General features: G+C 30.0%; 1 protein-coding gene across 1 annotated transcript in view; it reads left to right on the top strand.

Annotated features, from left to right (window-relative positions):
• LOC135955560 (uncharacterized) overlaps window positions 1-12,172 on the top strand; it is a 245,839-nt gene extending 233,667 nt beyond the window's left edge. The window contains exons 8-9 of the mRNA XM_065505911.1: window positions 11,982-12,110; window positions 12,161-12,172. Of these exons, the coding sequence (XP_065361983.1) occupies window positions 11,982-12,110; window positions 12,161-12,172 (141 nt within the window). The remainder of the gene's footprint in view (window positions 1-11,981; window positions 12,111-12,160) is intronic.
• Window positions 12,173-21,458: the final 9,286 nt, after the last annotated feature.

Raw genomic sequence — 21,458 nt, forward strand, 5'->3', positions numbered from 1 at the left:
AGAGCTACCCAGCAAACATAATGTCAAACATTTAAAATAAGAACAAAATAATGAAAGTTTAGATTTAGAATTTTTGTCACATATAACCAATTTATTTAATGAATGTAATTTAAATTTTAAGGAAAAGAAAAAATATGCATTATACGGCCTAAATTCTATTTAATTTTTTATTTATTTTGACTTTGTTATTTTGTGTTCAATTGCAATTGAAACGCTTGTGTTTGCTATGCTTCAAACAAAAACAACCAACAACAATGCTTAATAAATTTCTGAAAAAATTTGCGATAGTCCGTCACATGTGGTTTCTTCGCATTCTCAGCGATGAATGAACAAGAGTTTTTAAAAGAGCATAACAAATGTGTGTAAATTTTTCAAACAATTGTTGTATGGCGTGAACATCACTGGTGTATACTTATAAAGCAGTGATGTTCATCCCATACAACAATTGTTTAAAAAATTTAAACACATTTGTTACGCTCTTATAAAGAGCGTAATAAATGTCTCATTTTTTCAGAAATTCAATAAGCATTGTTGTTGGTTGGTTTTTGGATGGAGCATAGCAAACACACGCGTTTCAATTACAATTGAACACAAAAAAAACAAAGTTAAAAATAAATAAAAAATTTGAGAGTATTTCGGCCGTATAATGTATATTCTTTCATTTCCTTAAAATTTAAATTATATTCATTTAATAAATTGGTTTTATTTGACAAAAATTCTAAATTTAAACTTTCATTTTGTTATTATTTTAAGTGTTTGACATTATGTTTGCTGGGTAGCTCTCTCACCAAATATCTTCATTTTTATTTTTGAACATCACTGTTATAAAGTGTGTGTGTAATACACACACACTTTATAAGTATACACACTGTGTATTTCTGCGAATTGATAAACGTGTATAAAAAGTTTTTATTAAAAACACTGAGTGACTATTTGAACTGTTGTTGTTGTACATTTTAAATAAATAAAGATTCGTTACAAATTTTAAACTACTAAACAGCTTTTATTGCAATCAATAATATCCGGTTTATTTAAAGGAAATAAACTAGAGTTGAGCATAACGTTCTTTTTACTGATCGTTCATTTTTATTCATTACAAATAAATGAACAAGTTTGTTCTTTTTGTTCAGTTGTTCATTTTTATTCTGCGGTGTTTGACTGAACTAAGTGATTGAACCGAAACCGCGGTTCAAGTTCAAACTTCAATTTTTAGCATTCAAAGCTTAAACCCTCATTTTATAACTTGCATTTAAAACCTTTAAAACCTGTGAAATATAAATTTGTAATTTATATAAATTAAAAACTTAAATTACCTAAAATCGTATTCCTTAAAACCTACAATTGTAAACCGAATCATCAACAATAAATAAAACTGGCGAGCTACACCATTTAAATATTGAAAAGAACAATTAACCCACTCTTTTCATTTATCTCAACCCTATAATTATAATTACGGCAAGTAATTATAATTATAATCTCTATTGTAGATTGGCCTTTATTTTAACTCAACACCCCTCTCGCCACTCTACTCAATAGAGTTTATAATTTAGGCCCTAATTTTGTAAATCACGTCACCAAAGTGATGTTTATGTGCAAAGCAAAAACAACATTTCACACATTTTAAAAATTTGTTTTTGTTTTGTGTACACAATTTTCAAATTATGAAAGGAAAATCAACGCTTGAATTTTTGTGCGTTTGTTTGGTTCACAATTTGTACATAAAACAAAAACAAATTTTTGAAATGTGTGAATTGTTGTTTTTGCTTTGCACTTAAATATCACTTTGGTGACGTGATTTACAAAATTAGGGCCTTAGTTTTATTTGATCCAGAAGTTCATTTCGAATAAATGGATACGTAATATATGACACCAAAGATCCGAGAGGTAAAGCATGCGGAGGCTCGGCAATTTTAATAAAAGCTCGAATCAAACACTACTTAATGTGTGATTTTTGGGAAGATTATCTTCAAGCTACTACAATCTGTCTTGAAGATTTTCATCGAAACTTAGTGATTTCATCGATATACTCACCCCCTAGATTTTCAATTACAGAAAGTCAATATAATAGATTTTTTAAATCACTAGACCCCCGTTTCCTGGTTGCTGGCGATTATAATGCTAAGCACACATTCTGGGGATCATGACTGATTACCCCTAAAGGTCGTGTTTTGTTCGATACAATTTCTAAAATGGATTTGAATGTGCTTTCGAGCAGCCAACCTACTTACTGGCCTACTGACCCACGAAAAATACCGGATGTTAATTGATTTTAGTGTGATGAAAAATATTCCTAGAGAAATGATTCAAATTGAATCCTCGCTGGAACTATCTTCAGATCACTCACCCACTTTTGTTACTTTATTGAGCCTCCTAGAAATTGTATCCCCGACTGGTATTTTAGCGATGGCAGGCACAAGAATAAATTGGCTCAAATATAAAAAATACCTCAGTACACATTGCTCGGAAAACATACCGCTAAGAACACCAGAAAACATCGATCACTCTCTTATCAATTTCGATAAAAATCTCAAACTGGCTGCTCAACATGAAAAATACCAATTACTAGCAATTTGTAATTGAAATTTGCCAATTACAAATCCAATTACATTTTGTAATTGGCAACCAACAAATACCAATTACAATTATAAGTAATTGGTAATTGGCTTTTATCAATTACCAATTACTGTAATTAGTATATGGTAATTACCAATTACATATAATTGGTAATTGGTAAAGTAATTGCAAGTAATTGATAATTTTTTTTCTAAATTTCTAAACAACATTAAATAATAACACTCTGCTACAAAATAACACTTTTTATCAGTACTTGAAAATCGGCCTAATGGGGGTTGTAGGCCTAGGTGAGGACATACTAAAACCGTTTTAAAAGATTTTGAAACCCCCTCAAAACTTTGAGTTATTTTTAAAAAAACTGTTTAGGTTAGATCCTAGTACTTTAGTACCTAGAGGCAAAGAATTAAGCTTTCATAAAATGTATATTTTATTTGCGTAATTTTTCAAATTCAACAATAGCACAGGCAACAAAATCGAAAAAAATTTAGAGGCTTTCTAAACCAATACACAATTTTGATGTATTGTGGTTCCAGTAGTTATTGTCCAAATTTTTAAATTCTATGCAAAAGTTTTTTTAAACATTTTTTTTTTGTAAAATCGTTAATTTTTTAGACGTTTCTCCACATAAGTTATGATAACTCAAAAAGGGTTATTCCGATATTACAAAAATAAACTTAGAAAAGTTTAAAGTTACATAACCTTTAATCCGCTATTTATTGCGTTATAATGGGCTCAGTAGTTTCGAAGTTAAAATTACAAATTGACCAAATTTTTTTGTTTTAAAAAAAATCGAAAACGGCAGAAATTGTTCAGATTTATTGCTTTATCGCAAAGCCTCAATTAAGTGAATTCACTTATTTTCAGAAAATTGTCTTTTAAAATCATCAATATTTTGATCGAGCTATAAAGTAATAACCCAGCAGTAAAGAAAGTAGTAAATCTATCCCTTATAGACTAATGTTTGATGACTTGACTGACTCCAATTGATATATTTTGGGTCATTTAGTTACTTTATGCATCCCATGTAATCTAGCGTAAAGACAATTGTCACTTAAGTGCCTCTAAGTAATCTAAGTAATGCATTCGTCTCTAAGTAATACAAAGGATCAATTGACCCTCTGCTTGGGACATTCACGTGTTAAAATAACTAGCCACGTAGCTAGTTACGTAACTTGCTGTCACCCTATTATAGGTAAAATCACTACTCTCATATAACTGCTGGGAAATGACTGCGGTAAAACTTTGTATCTATATGAAGTTACAAAATCGTTCGATAACGAAATCTCTTAAAAATTGAAATTGCATATTATAATGAAACAACATAACTCTGAACTTTTTTGAAGCGAAATTTTTTGAAATGATAATTTTTAATTGCTCATAGAAATGAAGAAGTTAGTCGACAACATTTGGAGCTATTTCTATAACAAATTCGACAAATATGTTGCCCATTGACGACAAAAAATTCTATTTTTATTAAAAACTTGAATAAAATGCACATAAATATGCATTTTGAACTTAAATATAACTAAATATGCATTATTAATAAAATATGCACTACCAAATTAATGCAATTTTACAGCAAAATGTGCGATTCTAATAGATAATTAGTCTACATTTTATTTGGACGTTCGAGAAAAAACATGCATTTGTTAATCCACCAAGTGTATACGAGTTTTGTGGAACCTGCAAATTTCTCCACCAAGTTTCCAAACAACTTGGTTTATTTAAATAAAAAGAAAGGGGGTTGGGGGGGCAATTTTGTTTTGTTTTATTGAAAAATGAAAACTCTTTCCTTTGATTTTTTCAACTAATGTTTGTTGTACAAAATGGTTGTTTTATTAAAAAGCGAATTAAAAAGGGCTCGATACAAAACCAAAAGAATTATCAAAAATCAACTTTACTTTTTTAAAGGCCAAGCAACGATTGGCTCGCAAAAACTAAATATAAAGTTAAAGTAAGACTTAACGAAAAAATTAACTTAAAGCTAAATATATATCATAGCAGCGCTTTATAGTTGGCAGTCAATTCAAATTGTTGATGGCAACATCATCCCCCAACAGGACATAGATGGGCAAACCAATACCATCCATTCAGACATGAACATTCCGGCGCCCTTGCTGTACAGCAACTCAAAAACCAATTGTAGAAAACCTAAAGCTAATAAAAATAGAAAAAAGAGCAAACGAAAAACTTCAAAAAATTCAAAAGACTTCAAAATTCCATTTATTTCAAAACAAAGTAATAAATATTTAAATGTGATGATTCCATCCCATAGTAATCCAAGTTTGTGAAGCTATCCAAAGACCAAAAAATAAGAAAACTAAAAAAGAATAAAATACAAAAATTTAATTCTTGTTCATTATTTAAACAATTTAAAAAATAACGAAGAATGTAATTCCATACAAACTCTAAGATGAACACAATCCAGAAATGATATAGCCAAAAATTGTGTATTGTGCAAGTGGTTTGCCGAAGGACCCTCCATACACGGCATTTCTTATAATTCGGCTATAGACGTCACCACCCAATAAAAGATTTACTGCACTCGATGAATTAAAATGCGGATCTGCCAATTGCAGCCCTGGAAATTCGATTAAAACACTACCATCGACTGATCTCGGTGGTGCCATCATGTTCAGATTCCGCTCGATTTCGGCATAAACCTCAATAAACCTCATTATTGGTGGTCCCATCACGGTTCCTGCGACGGTGCTCCTTTTAAACGCATTTTTTGTCCTACGGTTACGTCTGCGGCGGGCGTTAGGGTCCTTGTTCTTCCTTAAAACAAGGGCTTGAGACGTGCTAGGACTCTCGCTCTCATGACCATTTGTTAACCGACGATCCCTGGTAGAGCTTCTCGACGAACTGGGTTCGGTTGACTCTCGGCGATCGGACGAATTAGTTCCTCGACGATGACGCTGGTTTCTTCTGTGCGTGGACAAAGACCTCTTCCTTCCTTATGAAGCAATGTGTGGTGCATGTCACCAAATCGTCCGCATCGGCCCGTACTTTCACAAGTACGCCAAGTATGGTCGTGAGCCAAACAGCCCGCGCAATAGCGATAAATGGAGACCAGTCGCATTCTCTCTTCATAGTCTACTTGCAAAAATTTGTGGCAGGATTTTAAGGGATGATTTTTGAGGCAAATCCGTCAAATTATCTTTTTTGAGGTTTGACGACCTTCAGCATTATTGCGAGGATTTAACATATTGTTTCTGAAAAATGTCTGTAGGAAAAAAATTAAAAACGACTAGTCAGTTGGAAGTACCACTAACTTCACAACTGGTCTTACTATTGAGCCACGTGCTGTCCTTAACTCAACAACTCTAACGTGGCCATCCTTACGAATATTCAGCTTTTCTACGCGACCTAAACGCCATTCGTTTGTAGGCAAGTTATCTTCCCGAATGACTACCATATCACCGATCTGCATGTCTTTCCGCACATATTTCCATTTATTACGTTTTTGCAAATCCTTCAAATATTCATCCTTCCATCTAGCACACAAACGTTGATTCAAGGCTTTAACTCTCTGCCAACGATTTAGAATAGATATTGGAGCTTCCAAAACTTCAACTTCAGGAGGTGCTAATAGTGGGCCACCAGTAAGAAAATGGCCTGGCGTTAAACAATCTAAACAGTCAACAATTTCCGATAATGGTCATAAAGGTCTCGAATTCAAACAAGGTTCTATTCGCGCTAACAATGTAGAAAATTCCTCAAATGTGTATTTCAAACCTCCGGCAATTCTACGAAAATGGTGTTTAAAACTTTTAACCCCCGATTCCCATAAATTACGAATTAATTGATAAACTGAAGAATGTTAAAATTGAAATAATATTTTGATCGCAGCAATTTTGTATAAAAAGAATAAAAAAATGTTTTTTCCAAAATAAAAATCTTTCACAAATTTCTTAACGTGTTCGAATGACGAATATTGTTTACTAAAATAAACAGCACTATAAGCATAGACAACAACTAGATAGGTAACTGAGAGCCAAAAACCTAAGTCTGTTGTCAAAAACCTAATTCATGAGAATGTATTGCATGTCCGTGCCATTCAGTCTTTGAAACTGTCTTATTTGATTTTTCCTTGACTTGTCGGGAGTTGAGAAATTGTTTTATTTAAGACAATTCACATCTAACGATGCTTTGGAAATTGTTAAGGATTCGCCTTTGACAAATCAAGGATTTCAAAATGCCTGGATAATCTAAGCGAAGCTTATGAAAATAACATTTTGGTCAACAGCCAACTTAAGATTTTATTCAACCTTTCACCGGTTAAAACTGAATCGGCTAAAGATATAAAAAGGCTTCAAAGGGACATCAATAATTGCATTTCGGTCTTGAATTTACATGATATAGATATCTCTACATGGGACCCTATTTTTGTATATCTGTGTTCCATTAAATTACCAGTCCTCACTTTGTCATTGTGGGAACAGAGTGTGACAAATAAGAAAGAGATACCGAAATGGCGAGAAATGGACACTTTTATATCATCCCGATTTCAATCTTTGGAAACAGTGTTCGACATTCGTAATTCTGGTTTGATGAGTGGAACACAAAAATCCGGTTCGAAGGACCAAATGTTAATCCACCAAGTGTGTACAAGTTTTGTGGGACCTGCAAATTTCTCCACCAAGTTTCCAAACAACTTGGTTTATTTAAATAAAAAGAAAGGGGGTTGTTTTATACAAAGCAATTTTGTTTTGTTTTATTGAAAAATGAAAACTCTTTCCTTTGATTTTTTTCAACTATTGTTGGTTGTACAAAATGGTTGTTTTATTAAAAAGCGAATTAAAAAGGGCTCGATACAAAACCAAAAGAATTATCAAAAATCAACTTTACTTTTTTAAAGGCCAAGCAACGATTGGCTCGCAAAAACTAAATAAAAAGTTAAAGTAAGACTTAAAGAAAAAATTAACTTAAAGCTAAATATACAGTGGTGGCCAGGAATTTAAAACAAAATTTGTTTGCTAAATTCCACGTGATTGTCAATTACTTTTTCAAATATTTCCACAAATATGTATGCATGAGGACTGTTTTAACACACAAATGTGTTTTATTCGACTGTATCAATTCATACATATTCACCACGAACACATAACATTTTTCTACAACTTGACCAAAAAAACATATTTTCTCACATTTATATCATTATATTTTTATTATTATAAAATATTCGGACCAAATTTCGTATTTTTAGTTCCATTAGTTTCGCTCATATCATGTTATTAACAGCGGATGTTCGCTGAGGTGGGTCAACGTATTTCCACATATCTTTGTCCATATATGTTTTACCGATTTTTCCAAACATTTTTCAGAAACTAGAAACATTAATAATAAATTTCATACACTTAGAGGTTCTTTTATTTTGGCTCTATCGCACTTAAAATTCAGTTGATGAAAAAAATTCAAGTATTTGTCTTAAATTGGTGCCCACCACTGTATATCATAGCAGCGCTTTACAGTTGGCAGTCAATTCAAATTGTTGATGGCAACATCATCCCCCAACAGGACAGAGATGGGCAAACCAATACCATCCATTCAGACATGAACAACATGTTAATCCGCCCCCTAGTAATAACATATTTGGTTTCTATTAATTTTTTTATTTTTTAATAATTACATTGTTGGTAATAAAACTTTGGCATTTGCCAATTACAAATTACTTATACAGTATTTTTGACTTACCTGCACAACCAAATTTGCACGATATTTTGTGCAGTTAAGTTAAAAGTGCAGTTAACATCAGTTAACTTACCTGCTCATTGATGCTGGTAAGTGCATTTAAGTTTACTGCCCAAAAAAGCAGCTAAGGACAAATAATTTACATGAAGTTTTGTGATGTTTCCCTTTCAAAATAACGACAAATTTGGTATTTTAGCTAGTTTTAAAATTATTAAGAAGTTTACAACACAATTTTTTATTCAAAATCGTATTTTTCTTATTTTGTTTTGATTTAACTTTATAATTAAGCAGCTAAATGAAATTTTTTTCATGAAAACCAGTTATAGCTTCCAAAAGTATTATGCACTTATCTTAAATGTGCAGGTATAAACAATGCACTTAAATTAACGAATTTGTATGGAGTTTGATAAATAAATATACAAAACACAAGTTTTGTGCACTTATATGCATAATGCTCTTAAGTGAAAGGCAGGTAAGTCAAAACTACTGTAATTGGTAATTGGTTATTGCCAATTACCAATTACACGTAATTGGTAATTGGTTCTGTAATTAATTACAAAATGTAATTGGTAGTGCCCATTTGATTGTAAATATTGTGAGAAAAGCATTTAAAGGAATGAAATACTGTTCCGCACTCTCGACATCTCTCAAGCGTTTGATAAGGTATGGCATGCTGGATTAATATACAAATTGAGTCAAAATTTACCCGCAAAGGTTAAAGAGGGAAACTTTTTAAGTACTGCACAACCCATTGAAGCTGGAGTCCCTCAAGGCAATATCCTGGGACCTTTTTTATATTTGATTTATATATATTCGTCTGATATGCCAACTAACAATCGCACTCATACATCAACATTTGCTGATGATACTGCTATTCTAAGCATTCCTGAAAACCCTCAAGAAGCGTCTCGTTACTTACAAAATCACATATTTGAATTAGAAAAATGGAAAATTAAAGTCAACGAGCAAAAATGTACACACATAACTAGGGGGCGGATTTTAATGCATTTATTATTGGAAAATATGCGCCTAAAATATGCTTCAAAAAAATCAAAATATGACCTAAAATTTTAAAAAATATGCACTTATATTTTTGTGCCAGCAGTTAGAACTCTTTAAATTATACCAGGAATTAAACAGTTAAAGTTCTAAAACTATTTTTAACATAACTTTTCTTATGAAAAAACGATGTAATATCTTGGTATGAATACTTGTTTAAAGCCATAGAGGTTATATATTGTGACTTTCCTTTTCCAAATCATCAATATTTTGATCGTGCTGTAAAGTAGCATCCAACCTTAATTTTTATCTTGTAATAACCCAGAAATTAAGCAATTAGTAAATGTATCCCTTATAGACGGAAATTGTTAATAATGTCTGATCACTTGGCTGACTACTATTTATATATTTTGGGTCATTTGACGAGCTATTTGTAATGCAGAGAGAAGTCAATTGGTTACTTTATACATCGCATGTAATCTAGCATAAAGACAACTGTCACTTAAGTGTCTATGTAATCTATAGTGTAGGGACTTTAAACGTTAATTGTGTAGTGCATTTGTCTCTAAGTTATCCAAAATCACTAGTTTACGACAGTCTCGTAGAACGGCTTGGAAATGACTGTCAGGAGCGGTTAAACTAAACTTTTTTCAGTAGTTTTTCGATGTCGAACGAAGTTAGTCGATCAAATTTACTGCTATTTCTATAACAAATTCGACAAAAAAATGTTTGTCGAAACAATGTATTGCCCATTAACGATAAAAAATTATATTTTTATTAAAAATTGGCATAATATGCATATAAATATGCATTTTGAAGTAGAATATAACAAAATATGCATTATCAATAAAATATGCAAAAATATGCACTAACAAATCGATGCCATTTTGCAGCAAAATGTGCTATTCGGATAGATAATTAGTCTACATTGTATTTGGACGTTCGAGAAAAAACATGCATTTGCATATAAATCCGCCCCCTACACATAACATTTACATTGCGTAGAGAATCATGCCCCCTATTCATATCAATAACCAAACAATAATTCAACAATCGGAAGTGAAATACCTCTGAATACATCTCGATCGTCGCCTTACATGGAAAAGTCATTAGATGCAAAGTTGACTCAAATGAAATTGAAATCAATTCAAATTAATTGGCTTATTGGCAGAAACTCTACGCTTAGTTTAGATTGTAAACTTCTACTTTATAACATGATCATAAAACCGATATGGTGTTATGGCATACAGTTATGGGGCACGACCTCAGCGTCAAATGTAGAAAAGATCCAAAGACGCCAAAACAAGTTTCTAAGAATGATCACAGTTGCCCCTGGTATATAAAAAATGCGAATATACACAAAGATCTAAACGTGCCGCTTGTAAAAACTGAGATCACGAAGAATGCAGAAATATATTTAAAAAAGCTTGAAATTCACCCAAACACATTGGCCCGCAACATATTAATAAACCGTGGCCACACTCGATTAAGAAGGAGGGACACAGCAGACCTAATCTAGAAGGAAGAATGCCAGTTTAACCAAAACAACCATGAATACAAAATTTTTCGTCCGGCACTGGCTGGACTTATTAAATAATAATTATTAGATATAAGATTTGTACCACTTATTGTTAGTTCATTAAATAATCAAGATACAATAAATAAATGAAAATGGAAATAAAAAATTTATTTGATGCTGTTTGATTTTACAGAATACTTGTAAGAGTAAACAACGTCGAACAAATGTGTGCCAAATAAAGTGGTTACGTCTTTTTCTTCAAATATTTGTCATGTGTGACCCTACCTTAACCCTCTAACCGGCCAATTTTATATCGAGGTAAAATAATATACTAGCTTATTGTTTGAAAAAAAAAAGAAATACGTTGGAATAAAAACAGTCAAACAAAAGACAACTGCACGTTCATGTTTATCACAATAAGTAAATTTTTTGTCTCTTTACACATATTTACCGTTATAACGGGAAAAATAACCAAATAAAGCAGCATTACATATATTTAACATACCCCGACTAAAGGCAGCCTTGCCGGTTAGAGGGTTAAGTCGGACAAAAATAACCACAAACCTTAAAAATCATAGTTTTGGGATTTTTCAAAACTTTTCGACATATGTTGCTTCAAAAAACATCCGCAGTCATTTATTAAAAGATGAAAATCATGATTGGATGCTACGAGAACTTTACAGCATGATCAATATTTTGATGATTTTAAAATTAGAATCGCATAATTATGACCTTAGTCGAGTATTAATCCCAAGATACTAGATCAAAGAACAATTATAATTTTAAATGTTAGCTGTTTAATTGATAGTAAAATTTAAAGAGAGAGACATCTGCGAATAACTAATTGCTTTATGTTTCTACACCAAAAAAATAAATGCATATTTTATTAATTTCCAGGTCATATTTTGAAATTTGTTTGTAGCTTATTTTTCAATAATAAATGCATGAAAGTCCGTCCCCTAATTATTATATATGAGTACAAATTGCCTTTATCAATTGCAATAATATCGTTTATTATTCAAAATGTTTTAGATTTTATCCTTAAAATTGCCTATATTGACGATAAAATATTAAGCAAATGCTTTAAACGTTTATGAATGCAATTTTGCCTAACAAAGGTTTATTACCAGTTTTATAGCTAAAAGCTTGAAAGCTTGCCTTATTTCTATAATACATAACATGATTTTTATTGCAGGTTGCACGTCTTGAAACTCCAACAAATGCCAGTACAATTCGATCAAACTTAGATAAAGCCTCCAGTAGAAAGAAGCCAATTCGTTTTAACTATAACAGAAGAAATTGCTCACGACATGGATTGTTATTAGTAAGTAAATACAAACTAACGTATTCTCAATTAACTATACTTATAACTAGCATTTTTGCTAAAGCACGATTTGGACAATTTTCGATTAATACTCCATAATAAATGAACCAATAAGACCATTTTTGTCGGTTCTCATTTTATTCTGGATCATATATCTTCAGTTTCATGTTTCTATGCTCCTAAGTACACAAGCAATTCCCCTTTGATGGTTTCACATTTGAGAAGCCGCAGAACAAAAGGTACTTTTTTGCTCATTTAAAATTTTTGGAAAATTGAGTATTATTAAAAAAACTGCATGAACCTGTAGCCCGTTTCTGTATTTCTCGAATCGAAAAACGTTCCTCATGAAACAATTGAATTGCAACAAAAACAGTGTAAAATTAAACAAAATAGGTTTTTTCTCGCACAAGTGTTTCTGTATCTTGAGTTTGCGAAAATTATCTGTCATTTAAATAATTTTCCACGTCACATTTGAAATTGGTGTGAGAAAAACTAAATTTTAAAAAATATATGTAGATATTTTTAACTTCGTATGTACATATAAATATGGAACCCAAATCAGCCGATAATGTAAGTAGCACAGAGTTTGAATAAAATAATTATATATACACGTGTAAGTACACAAAAATGTGTTTATAAATAATTTTTTTAAATTCAGCAGTTTTAAGCGCCACACTTTACTTTTTGTTTTATATTTAAATGATGACAATCAATCAATTAAACACAATTGTTATATTTTGGCATTTTAAATATTTTTAGCCTTTCACTGTTTTGGTTTTATTATAATTTCTTTCTTTCGTTGACGTTTGTCTTGCATTTGACACTTAATTACTGGAAATATTCCAGTAAGAACAGAATCTGTGTTGTCTGTTTTCGCATTCAAATATAGAAACACTTTTTTCTCGCACATCGAGAAACGATGGAATTTTTTGATTCACACTTCATGTGAGGAGTATTCCGATGCGAGAAATACAGAAACGAGCTACTGGAAATGGTAACATAAGTCACCACATTAAATGTTAAGGATGTTTGATAAAAAACCACTTTTATATCGGAAAAAGAACCTTTTGTTAAAAAATAAAGTAAAAAAAGTACGTTTTGTTAAAAACAAAATTATAAAGTACATTTTTTATGCGTTTTTTTAAACGATAAGAATTTGAATGAATGTTTATAATCCTGGGGTCTATTTCACTAAGCTACAAGTTCACAATTACAAGTGTTTTTGCCTGTAAAATTGTGAATAATTGTGTTTCATCAAAATACAATTACAAGTTTGTAGACATAGAGAATAGACATAGAGCGGAAACTCTCCTATCAAAGACCTAACTCAGTTGTCAAAAACCTAAGTGGTGAGAATGTATTAGTAGAAAAAACTATGTGAAAACAAAAACAACACTCGTATGTGTGATTATTTTGAGTAATTTTTTTTAAAGTTTTTTCTAGTTTCCGCTCTATGTTTGTAGCTACAAGTGAATTTTACAAGTCACAAGTCGACACTTGTAAACTTGTAGAAAAAATGCTTAGGGTCGACGGAGACCCTCAATATAAAATTTGATTTTTAACTATTTTTTAATACAAATTTGTTAAAATAAACACAAAATCCGAAAATTTTAATATTTATTAGCATTTGGTTACCTTAATATAGAAATACCCTATATATAAAGTAGAGATTTTTTGCTAAATATGATATATGTATGAGTGGACCATTTATCGAAAATCTGGGCTTATAAAAAACACGAGTTAGGGCCTTTCTAGATGTATTAAAGTAACGATTATTTATTTTGTTAATTTTTAAATAGGTTTCATATATACAGAAGTCATGACACCTAATTTTAAGGCGATTGGTGTAGGGTATCATATGGTCGGGCTTCACCGACTATACTTTCTTAATTGCTTTTTTTGCTTCTGGGAATAGCCACTTTGGAGGTCAAATTTCAGATATATGCTAAATTTTACTATTTATATGGAATAAATAGGTGAAACTCGATAACTTTCTGTATTGTTTTCTAGAAATATGTAGATTTATTTATATTAATGAATATTACATTAAACAAATTTTTTTTGAAATTAACCCTGTATATCTTTTGGGTCAAAATGACTCAAAAACTGTATTATCGCCAAAATTCGGAAAAAAAAATGCAAATTTTTAAGTTTTTGTAAAAATCTTGCTACTAAATAAATACTTTTGCAATTGAGTGCAAAAGAATCGAAATGTGTACGTCATTGTCGTTGTAATGAGATATAATTGACAAAATTTGGTTAAAAAATGGTAAAGTTATTACAATTTCGCCAGATCATTAACGTGTCTCAGGCCACTTGAACAAGAAATTTAGGAAAAAAATTAAAATATTTCGAGAAAAATTAAAATAAAAGCTAATTTTTATTTAAAATATATCCGTATTTACTTGTGTATGAGTTTTTGTCTTCATAGGATACCGTTAACATATTCGCAGGTATAGCAAAAAAAATATTTTTTTAACGGCTGTTTCGAATCTCCATTTTTAAATTTTTAAAAATTTTGTTAAACAAATTTCAGAATTTTTCTATAAAAATAAAAATATGAAAAAAATATGTCAATACCTGTTACACTTTTTCCGTACCAGCGATTTAAATTTTGCGATTTTCAAGAAAAACTATTTTTTTGTCCATACATTTTAAGTAAAATCTATTCATAATATTATAGGCCTGGTAATTTTAAATATAGTCTGAAAGTTTTACTAAAATCGGATAACGTTAACCTTTAAATCGTGAAGGTCAAAGGTCAAATTTTTCAATATTTGGAATTTCTAATGAAAATATAGCAAAATGTTATATATTTTGGGCCGATTTTAATGAAACTAGTAAAATTTTTTTTTTATAAAAAGTTATGTGTATATACTTTTAATAATTTTTTTAAAAAAGCTCCAAAATTGAGATAATTTCCGCATTTAATGATCCACAAGTATTATGTTAGTAATTTTTGAAATTAGTTTTATAGATTTTAGAATAGTATAGGATATCAGCTTATATTTCAATTTTTGTGTAAAAACTCTGGTTGTCATTTATTTAACAAGACCAGTAAATGATAACAACGATGAAGATAGTGATGATGATAATGATGAAGAAGATTATAATAATGATGATGAAGATAATGATTATAATGAAGCTTATGATAATTGGGATATTTGTGGTGAATTTGAGAATGCAGAATAATACAAATATTTTAATATATTTTTTATTAAGAAGGTAAAACGAAACCAAAAATTCCCCCAAAACTTTTAAATTTTTACATTTACTGAATTTAGTGAAAGAAAAACTGCATACAAATCTATACTAATAGGAATACATATTAACTTATTCTTTAAATTTATTTTGATTTCAAAGTTACAGCGAAAATTATATTTTTCCGAAACACAAAACACACAGGTTAAACATTTTTTTCCATTTGTTTAAAGCTGTGTTTTTATGTATTTATGTATATTCATTACAAACATTTATAATATTCTCTTTTGTAAGTTTTTTGAAAAAAAAATTTTAAATTTATAAAATTTTGTGAAAAACAAAAAAAAAAATCGTTTTAAATTTTTTTTCCAAAGTGCTGTGTTTTTATGGATTTATGATTATTCATTACTAAAAATTTATAATATTCTCTTTTGTGGCTTTTTTGAAAAAAATTATAAATTTATACAATTATGTGTAAAACAAAAATTGGATTTAAAATTTATACTAATAAATATTTATTTTTTGAATTTATTATTTGAATTTTTAATAGCACTTAAGTATGCTTTAATTTCCAATTTTATTCATTAACTAGTTGACCGCCCCCGGCTTCGCCCGGTAGCATTTTATAATGTTAGTTCGTTTTTCCAACCCTGCATGTTCTTATTTATTTGCAAATAAAATATCTAAATTTGTACTGCATACTTTAGGGGCTTTTTTATTACAGTTGACAGGACTCAAAAAAACCGGTTTTAGCCGTAATTTAAATTTTTTTTTTTCTTTACAAACCATCTCCTGAAAATTTCTAATCGAATAAAAAAAATCAGCCAAATCGCTCCAGCCGTTCTCACGTTATGATATTACATACATGGACCATTTCATTTTTATATATATAGATTTATCGCTTTCGATTCCGAAGTTACAGCATAAATTGTGAACAAAGGTATTGTTTTTCCAAAAAACCAATAATGCGCTTAAAGGGTTAAAAAACAATTTTTTAATCTTATTTTTTTTAAAATGCTATGTTTTTATGTGCTTATAATAACTGATGAATAAAAAAATACAATATTTTAAAACTACGGCTTCTATGAATTAATCGCCACTTTGGGTACCATCGAACCCATTGTGCGCTGGTTGTAATAAGCTGTTTGGAAAAAAAATGTCAAAAATTTTTTATTTTAATTATTTTTTTTTTCAACAGTTTGAAGAAATAGCTAACTGAACCATTTGGGACAAATTTAGCTAAGAACAATATTAATAAGGTATATGGATGAAAAAAACACCTGTTTGACCAAAATGTCAAATTATTTCCGCCTCTAAATCAGAAAGTTCTTGACCAATTTTGCTGAAAAATTGTGTCATAGATTTCAAAAGTTGGTTCACATGAGTCTAGATTTTACATAATTTAAATTAATGTTTTGTTTTAATAAATAAAATAGGATAATAATTATAAACGAATTTGTTTATCTGATCTTTTATTGGTGTCCCGTTTTGGAAATTTCAAAAGGTGGCAAGTCTACTTGTAGACTTGTGACTTGTAAAATTCACTTGTAGCTACAAACTTGTAATTGTATTTTGATGAAACACAATTATTCACAAGTTCACAATTTTACAGGCAAAAACACTTGTAATAGTGAACTTGTAGCCCCAGGGGCCTATTTCACTAAACTACAATTCTACAAGTTTACAAATTATAATTACAAGTCTAATTCTTTCAAGTGCTGATGAATTGTGTTTCATTAAAATTTTCACAACAATTGTAGCTTTTTGCACTTGTACACTACAATTTCTACAATTACAAGTTCCTGTACTTATCGCACACCCAGTTCAAAAGTGACACAAAACAATATTGATTTGTCGGGTAATATAAACCCGAAAAATGAATTTTACGCTTATGCTATGCACAATATACTTGTTTATCTATACAAAAGATATCAGTGTATTCGGTTGTTGTTAACTGTGGTTAAAAAAAATACTAATGGGTTTCATTATGTTTCAATTGGTATACATATGGGGCACTTCATGTCAAGTGAACCAACTTTTGAAATCGATGTCTTCCGATTGGGATGAAATTTGCACCAAGGTTAGTTCTATTGGATAGTAATTCGGTCGAGAACTCTCCAAGTTAGAGGGGGTCAAAGTTTGACATTTTGGTCAAGCAGGTAACCATGTAACTTATTAGCTATTGTTCTTAGCAAAATGTTTCCCAAATAGTTTAGATAGCTCTTTCTTCAATCTTTCAAAAAAAAATATTTAAAAAAAAATAAAAAATTTTCAATATTTTTTTTTCCAAAATCAAAAACTTTTTTGATTTTTTTTAAATGGGCCCTTTTCTTTCTTCAAATAAAGCTTACATATTTTCCTTGAACACCTATTTGGTCGCTTAGTGGGATGCGAGTGGGATATCTATCAACATAAATATTTTGTAACTCAAAACATAAAATTTTTTACTTTTTTTTGCAAAATCGAATTTTTTTCCAATATGGGCCCTTTTTAAAATTTTTTTTTTTGCTCAAAAGAAAGCTTATGTCCATTCCTTTAAGATATTTTAGGTCGCTTAGGGGGATACGAGTGGGATATCTAACAAAATAAATATTTTGTAACTCAAGACATACAATTTTTGTGTTAAAACATTTATTTTGATAGATATCCCACTCGCATCCCACTATGCTACCAAAGAGGTCTTAAAGGTAAAGACCTAGGCTTTCTTTTGAGCAAAAAAAAAAATTTTAAAAAAGGCCCATATTGGAAAAAATTCGATTTTGCAAAAAAAAAGTCAAAAATTGTATGTCTTGAGTTACAAAATATTTATTTTGATAGATATGCCACTCGCATCCCACTAAGCGACCAAAAATATCTTAAAGGAATGGACTTGAGCTTTCTTTTGACTAAAAAAAAAATTTTAAAAAAGGGCCCATTTTGAAAAAAAAATCGAATTTGCAAAAAAAAGTCAAAAATTGTAAGTCTTGAGTTAAAAAATATTTATTTTGATAGATATCCCACTCGCATCCAACTAAGCGACCAAAAGGGTCTTCAAGGAAAATATCTAAGCTTTTGTTTGAGCTAAAGAAAATTAAAAAAGGGTCCATTTTTAAAAAAAAAAGTCAACAAAGTTTTTGATTTTTCAAAAAAAGTCAAAAATTTTGTTTTGAGTTACAAAATATTTATTTTGATAGATATAACACTCGCATCCCACTAAGCGACCAAAAATATCTTAAAGGAATGGACCTGAGCTTTCTTTTGACTAAAAAAGCAGGTAACCGTGTAACTTATTAGCTATTGTTCTTAGCAAAATGTGTCCCAAATAGTTTAGATAGCTCTTTCTTCAATTTTTCGAAAAAAAATATTTAAAAAAAATAAAAAATTTTCAATATTTTTTTTCCAAAATCAAAAACTTTTTTGATTTTTTTTAAATGGGCCCTTTTCTTTCTTCAAATAAAGCTTACATATTTTCCTTGAACACCTATTTGGTCGCTTAGTGGGATGCGAGTGGGATATCTATCAACATAAATATTTTGTAACTCAAAACATAACATTTTTTACTTTTTTTTGCAAAATCGAATTTTTTTTCCAATACGGGCCCTTTTTAAAATTTTTTTTTTGCTCAAAAGAAAGCTTAGGTCCATTCCTTTAAGATATTTTAGGTCGCTTAGGGGGATACGAGTGGGATATCTAACAAAATAAATATTTTGTAACTCAAGACATACAATTTTTGTGTTAAAAAATTTATTTTGATAGATATCCCACTCGCATCCCACTATGCTACCAAATAGGTCTTAAAGGTAAAGACCTAGGCTTTCTTTTGAGCAAAAAAAAAAATTTTAAAAAAGGCCCATATTGGAAAAAATTCGATTTTGCAAAAAAAAAGTCAAAAATTGTATGTCTTGAGTTACAAAATATTTATTTTGATAGATATGCCACTCGCATCGCACTAAGCGACCAAAAATATCTTAAAGGAATGGACTTGAGCTTTCTTTTGACTAAAAAAAAAATTTTAAAAAAGGGCCCATTTTGAAAAAAAAAATCGAATTTGCAAAAAAAAGTCAAAAATTGTAAGTCTTGAGTTAAAAAATATTTATTTTGATAGATATCCCACTCGCATCCAACTAAGCGACCAAAAGGGTCTTCAAGGAAAATATCTAAGCTTTTGTTTGAGCTAAAAAAAATTAAAAAAGGGTCCATTTTGAAAAAAAAAAGTCAACAAAGTTTTTGATTTTTCAAAAAAAGTCAAAAATTTTATGTTTTGAGTTACAAAATATTTATTTTGATAGATATAACACTCGCGTCCCACTAAGCGACCAAAAATATCTTAAAGGAATGGACCTGAGCTTTCTTTTACTAAAAAAAAAAAAGGGCCCATTTTGAAAAAAAATCGTATTTGCAAAAAAAAGTCAAAAATTGTAAGTCTTGAGTTAAAAAATATTTATTTTGATATATATCCCACTCGCATCCAACTAAGCGACCAAAAGGGTCTTCAAGGAAAATATCTAAGCTTTTGTTTGAGCTAAAAAAAATTTAAAAAGGGTCCATTTTGAAAAAAAAAGTCAACAAAGTTTTTGATTTTTCAAAAAAAGTCAACAAATTTATGTTTTGAGTTACAAAATATTTATTTTGATAGATATAACACTCGCATCCCACTAAGCGACCAAATAGGTGCTCAAGGAAAATATCTAAGCTTTATTTTAAGAAAAAAAAGCCCATTTTAAAAAAAGTCAAAAAAGTTTTTGATTTCGGAAAAAAAATATTAAAAATTTTATATTTTTTTTTAAATATTTTTTTTCGAAAGATTGAAGAAAGAGCTATCTAAACTATTTAGGACACATTTTGCTAAGAACAATAGGTAATAAGTTACATGGATAAGAAAAAACACCTGCTTGACCAAAATGTCAAACTTTGACCTCCTCTAACTCGGAGAGTTCTCGACCGAGTACAAGACATACAATAAAAATTGTATGTCTTGAGTTACAAAATATTTATTTTGATAGATATGCCACTCGCATCCCACTAAGCGACCAAAAATATCTTAAAGGAATGGACCTGAGCTTTCTTTTGAAAAAAAAAAAAATTTTAAAAAGGGCCCATTTTGAAAAAAAATCGTATTTGCAAAAAAAAGTCAAAAATTGTAAGTCTTGAGTTAAAAAATATTTATTTTGATATATATCCCACTCGCATCCCACTAAGCAACCAAATAGGTGCTCAAGGAAAATATCTAAGCTTTATTTTAAGAAAAAAAGCCCATTTTAAAAAAAAAGTCAAAAAAGTTTTTGATTTCGGATAAGAAAAAACACCTGCTTGACCAAAATGTCAAACTTTGACCCCCTCTAACTCGGAGAGTTCTCGACCGATCTTGTTGAAAAATTTTGTCTGAATTACTATCCAATAGAACTAACCTTGCTGCAAATCCCGATCGGAAGACATCGATTTCAAAAGTTGGTTCACTTGACATGAAATGTCCAATATATTTTTTTTCGATTTCTGAAAAATTAAAATTTTTAGTTGTGTCACTTTTGAACTGGGTGTGCGATATATATTGTGATATTAATTTTACAATTCTTATTTATTATTACTCAAAATGCTAAAATATCCTATGAAAACGCAATATAACATATTTCAATAATATTTCTTATTTTTTAGACCCAGTCTATCGGAAAATGTAGTTTTTGACTGATAAAAATAAATACTTTTGCAATTATGGGTACTAATTTAGAATTGTCTATATATGTTTAGATTTCCAAAGTGGCTATTCCCAAAAGCAAAATAAAAAGTAAGATAGTATAGTCGGTCAAGTCCGACCATATGATACCATACATCAATCGCCTTAAAATTAGGTGGCATGACTTCTATATATATGAAACCTATTTAAAAATAAACAAAATAAATAAATCGTTACTTTAACATAGAAATTTTCGATAAATGTAAACATCTATATATATAAAAGAGTAACGTTACTGACTGACTGACTGACTGATTCATCATCGCACAGCCCAAACGGCTGAAGCTAGAATCACGAAATTTTAACTGTGGGTTCCTCCCTCTCCAAAACGATCCGATAAGAAGGGATTTTTGGAAATTCGAACGTTTAGGGGGTAAAAAAGGGTAAAAACGGGTAAATTCGGTAACCTTATATCTTCAAAACTAATAAAGATACAA

This window comes from Calliphora vicina, chromosome 3 (genome assembly GCF_958450345.1).
Source record: "Calliphora vicina chromosome 3, idCalVici1.1, whole genome shotgun sequence".
Taxonomy (NCBI): domain Eukaryota; kingdom Metazoa; phylum Arthropoda; class Insecta; order Diptera; family Calliphoridae; genus Calliphora; species Calliphora vicina.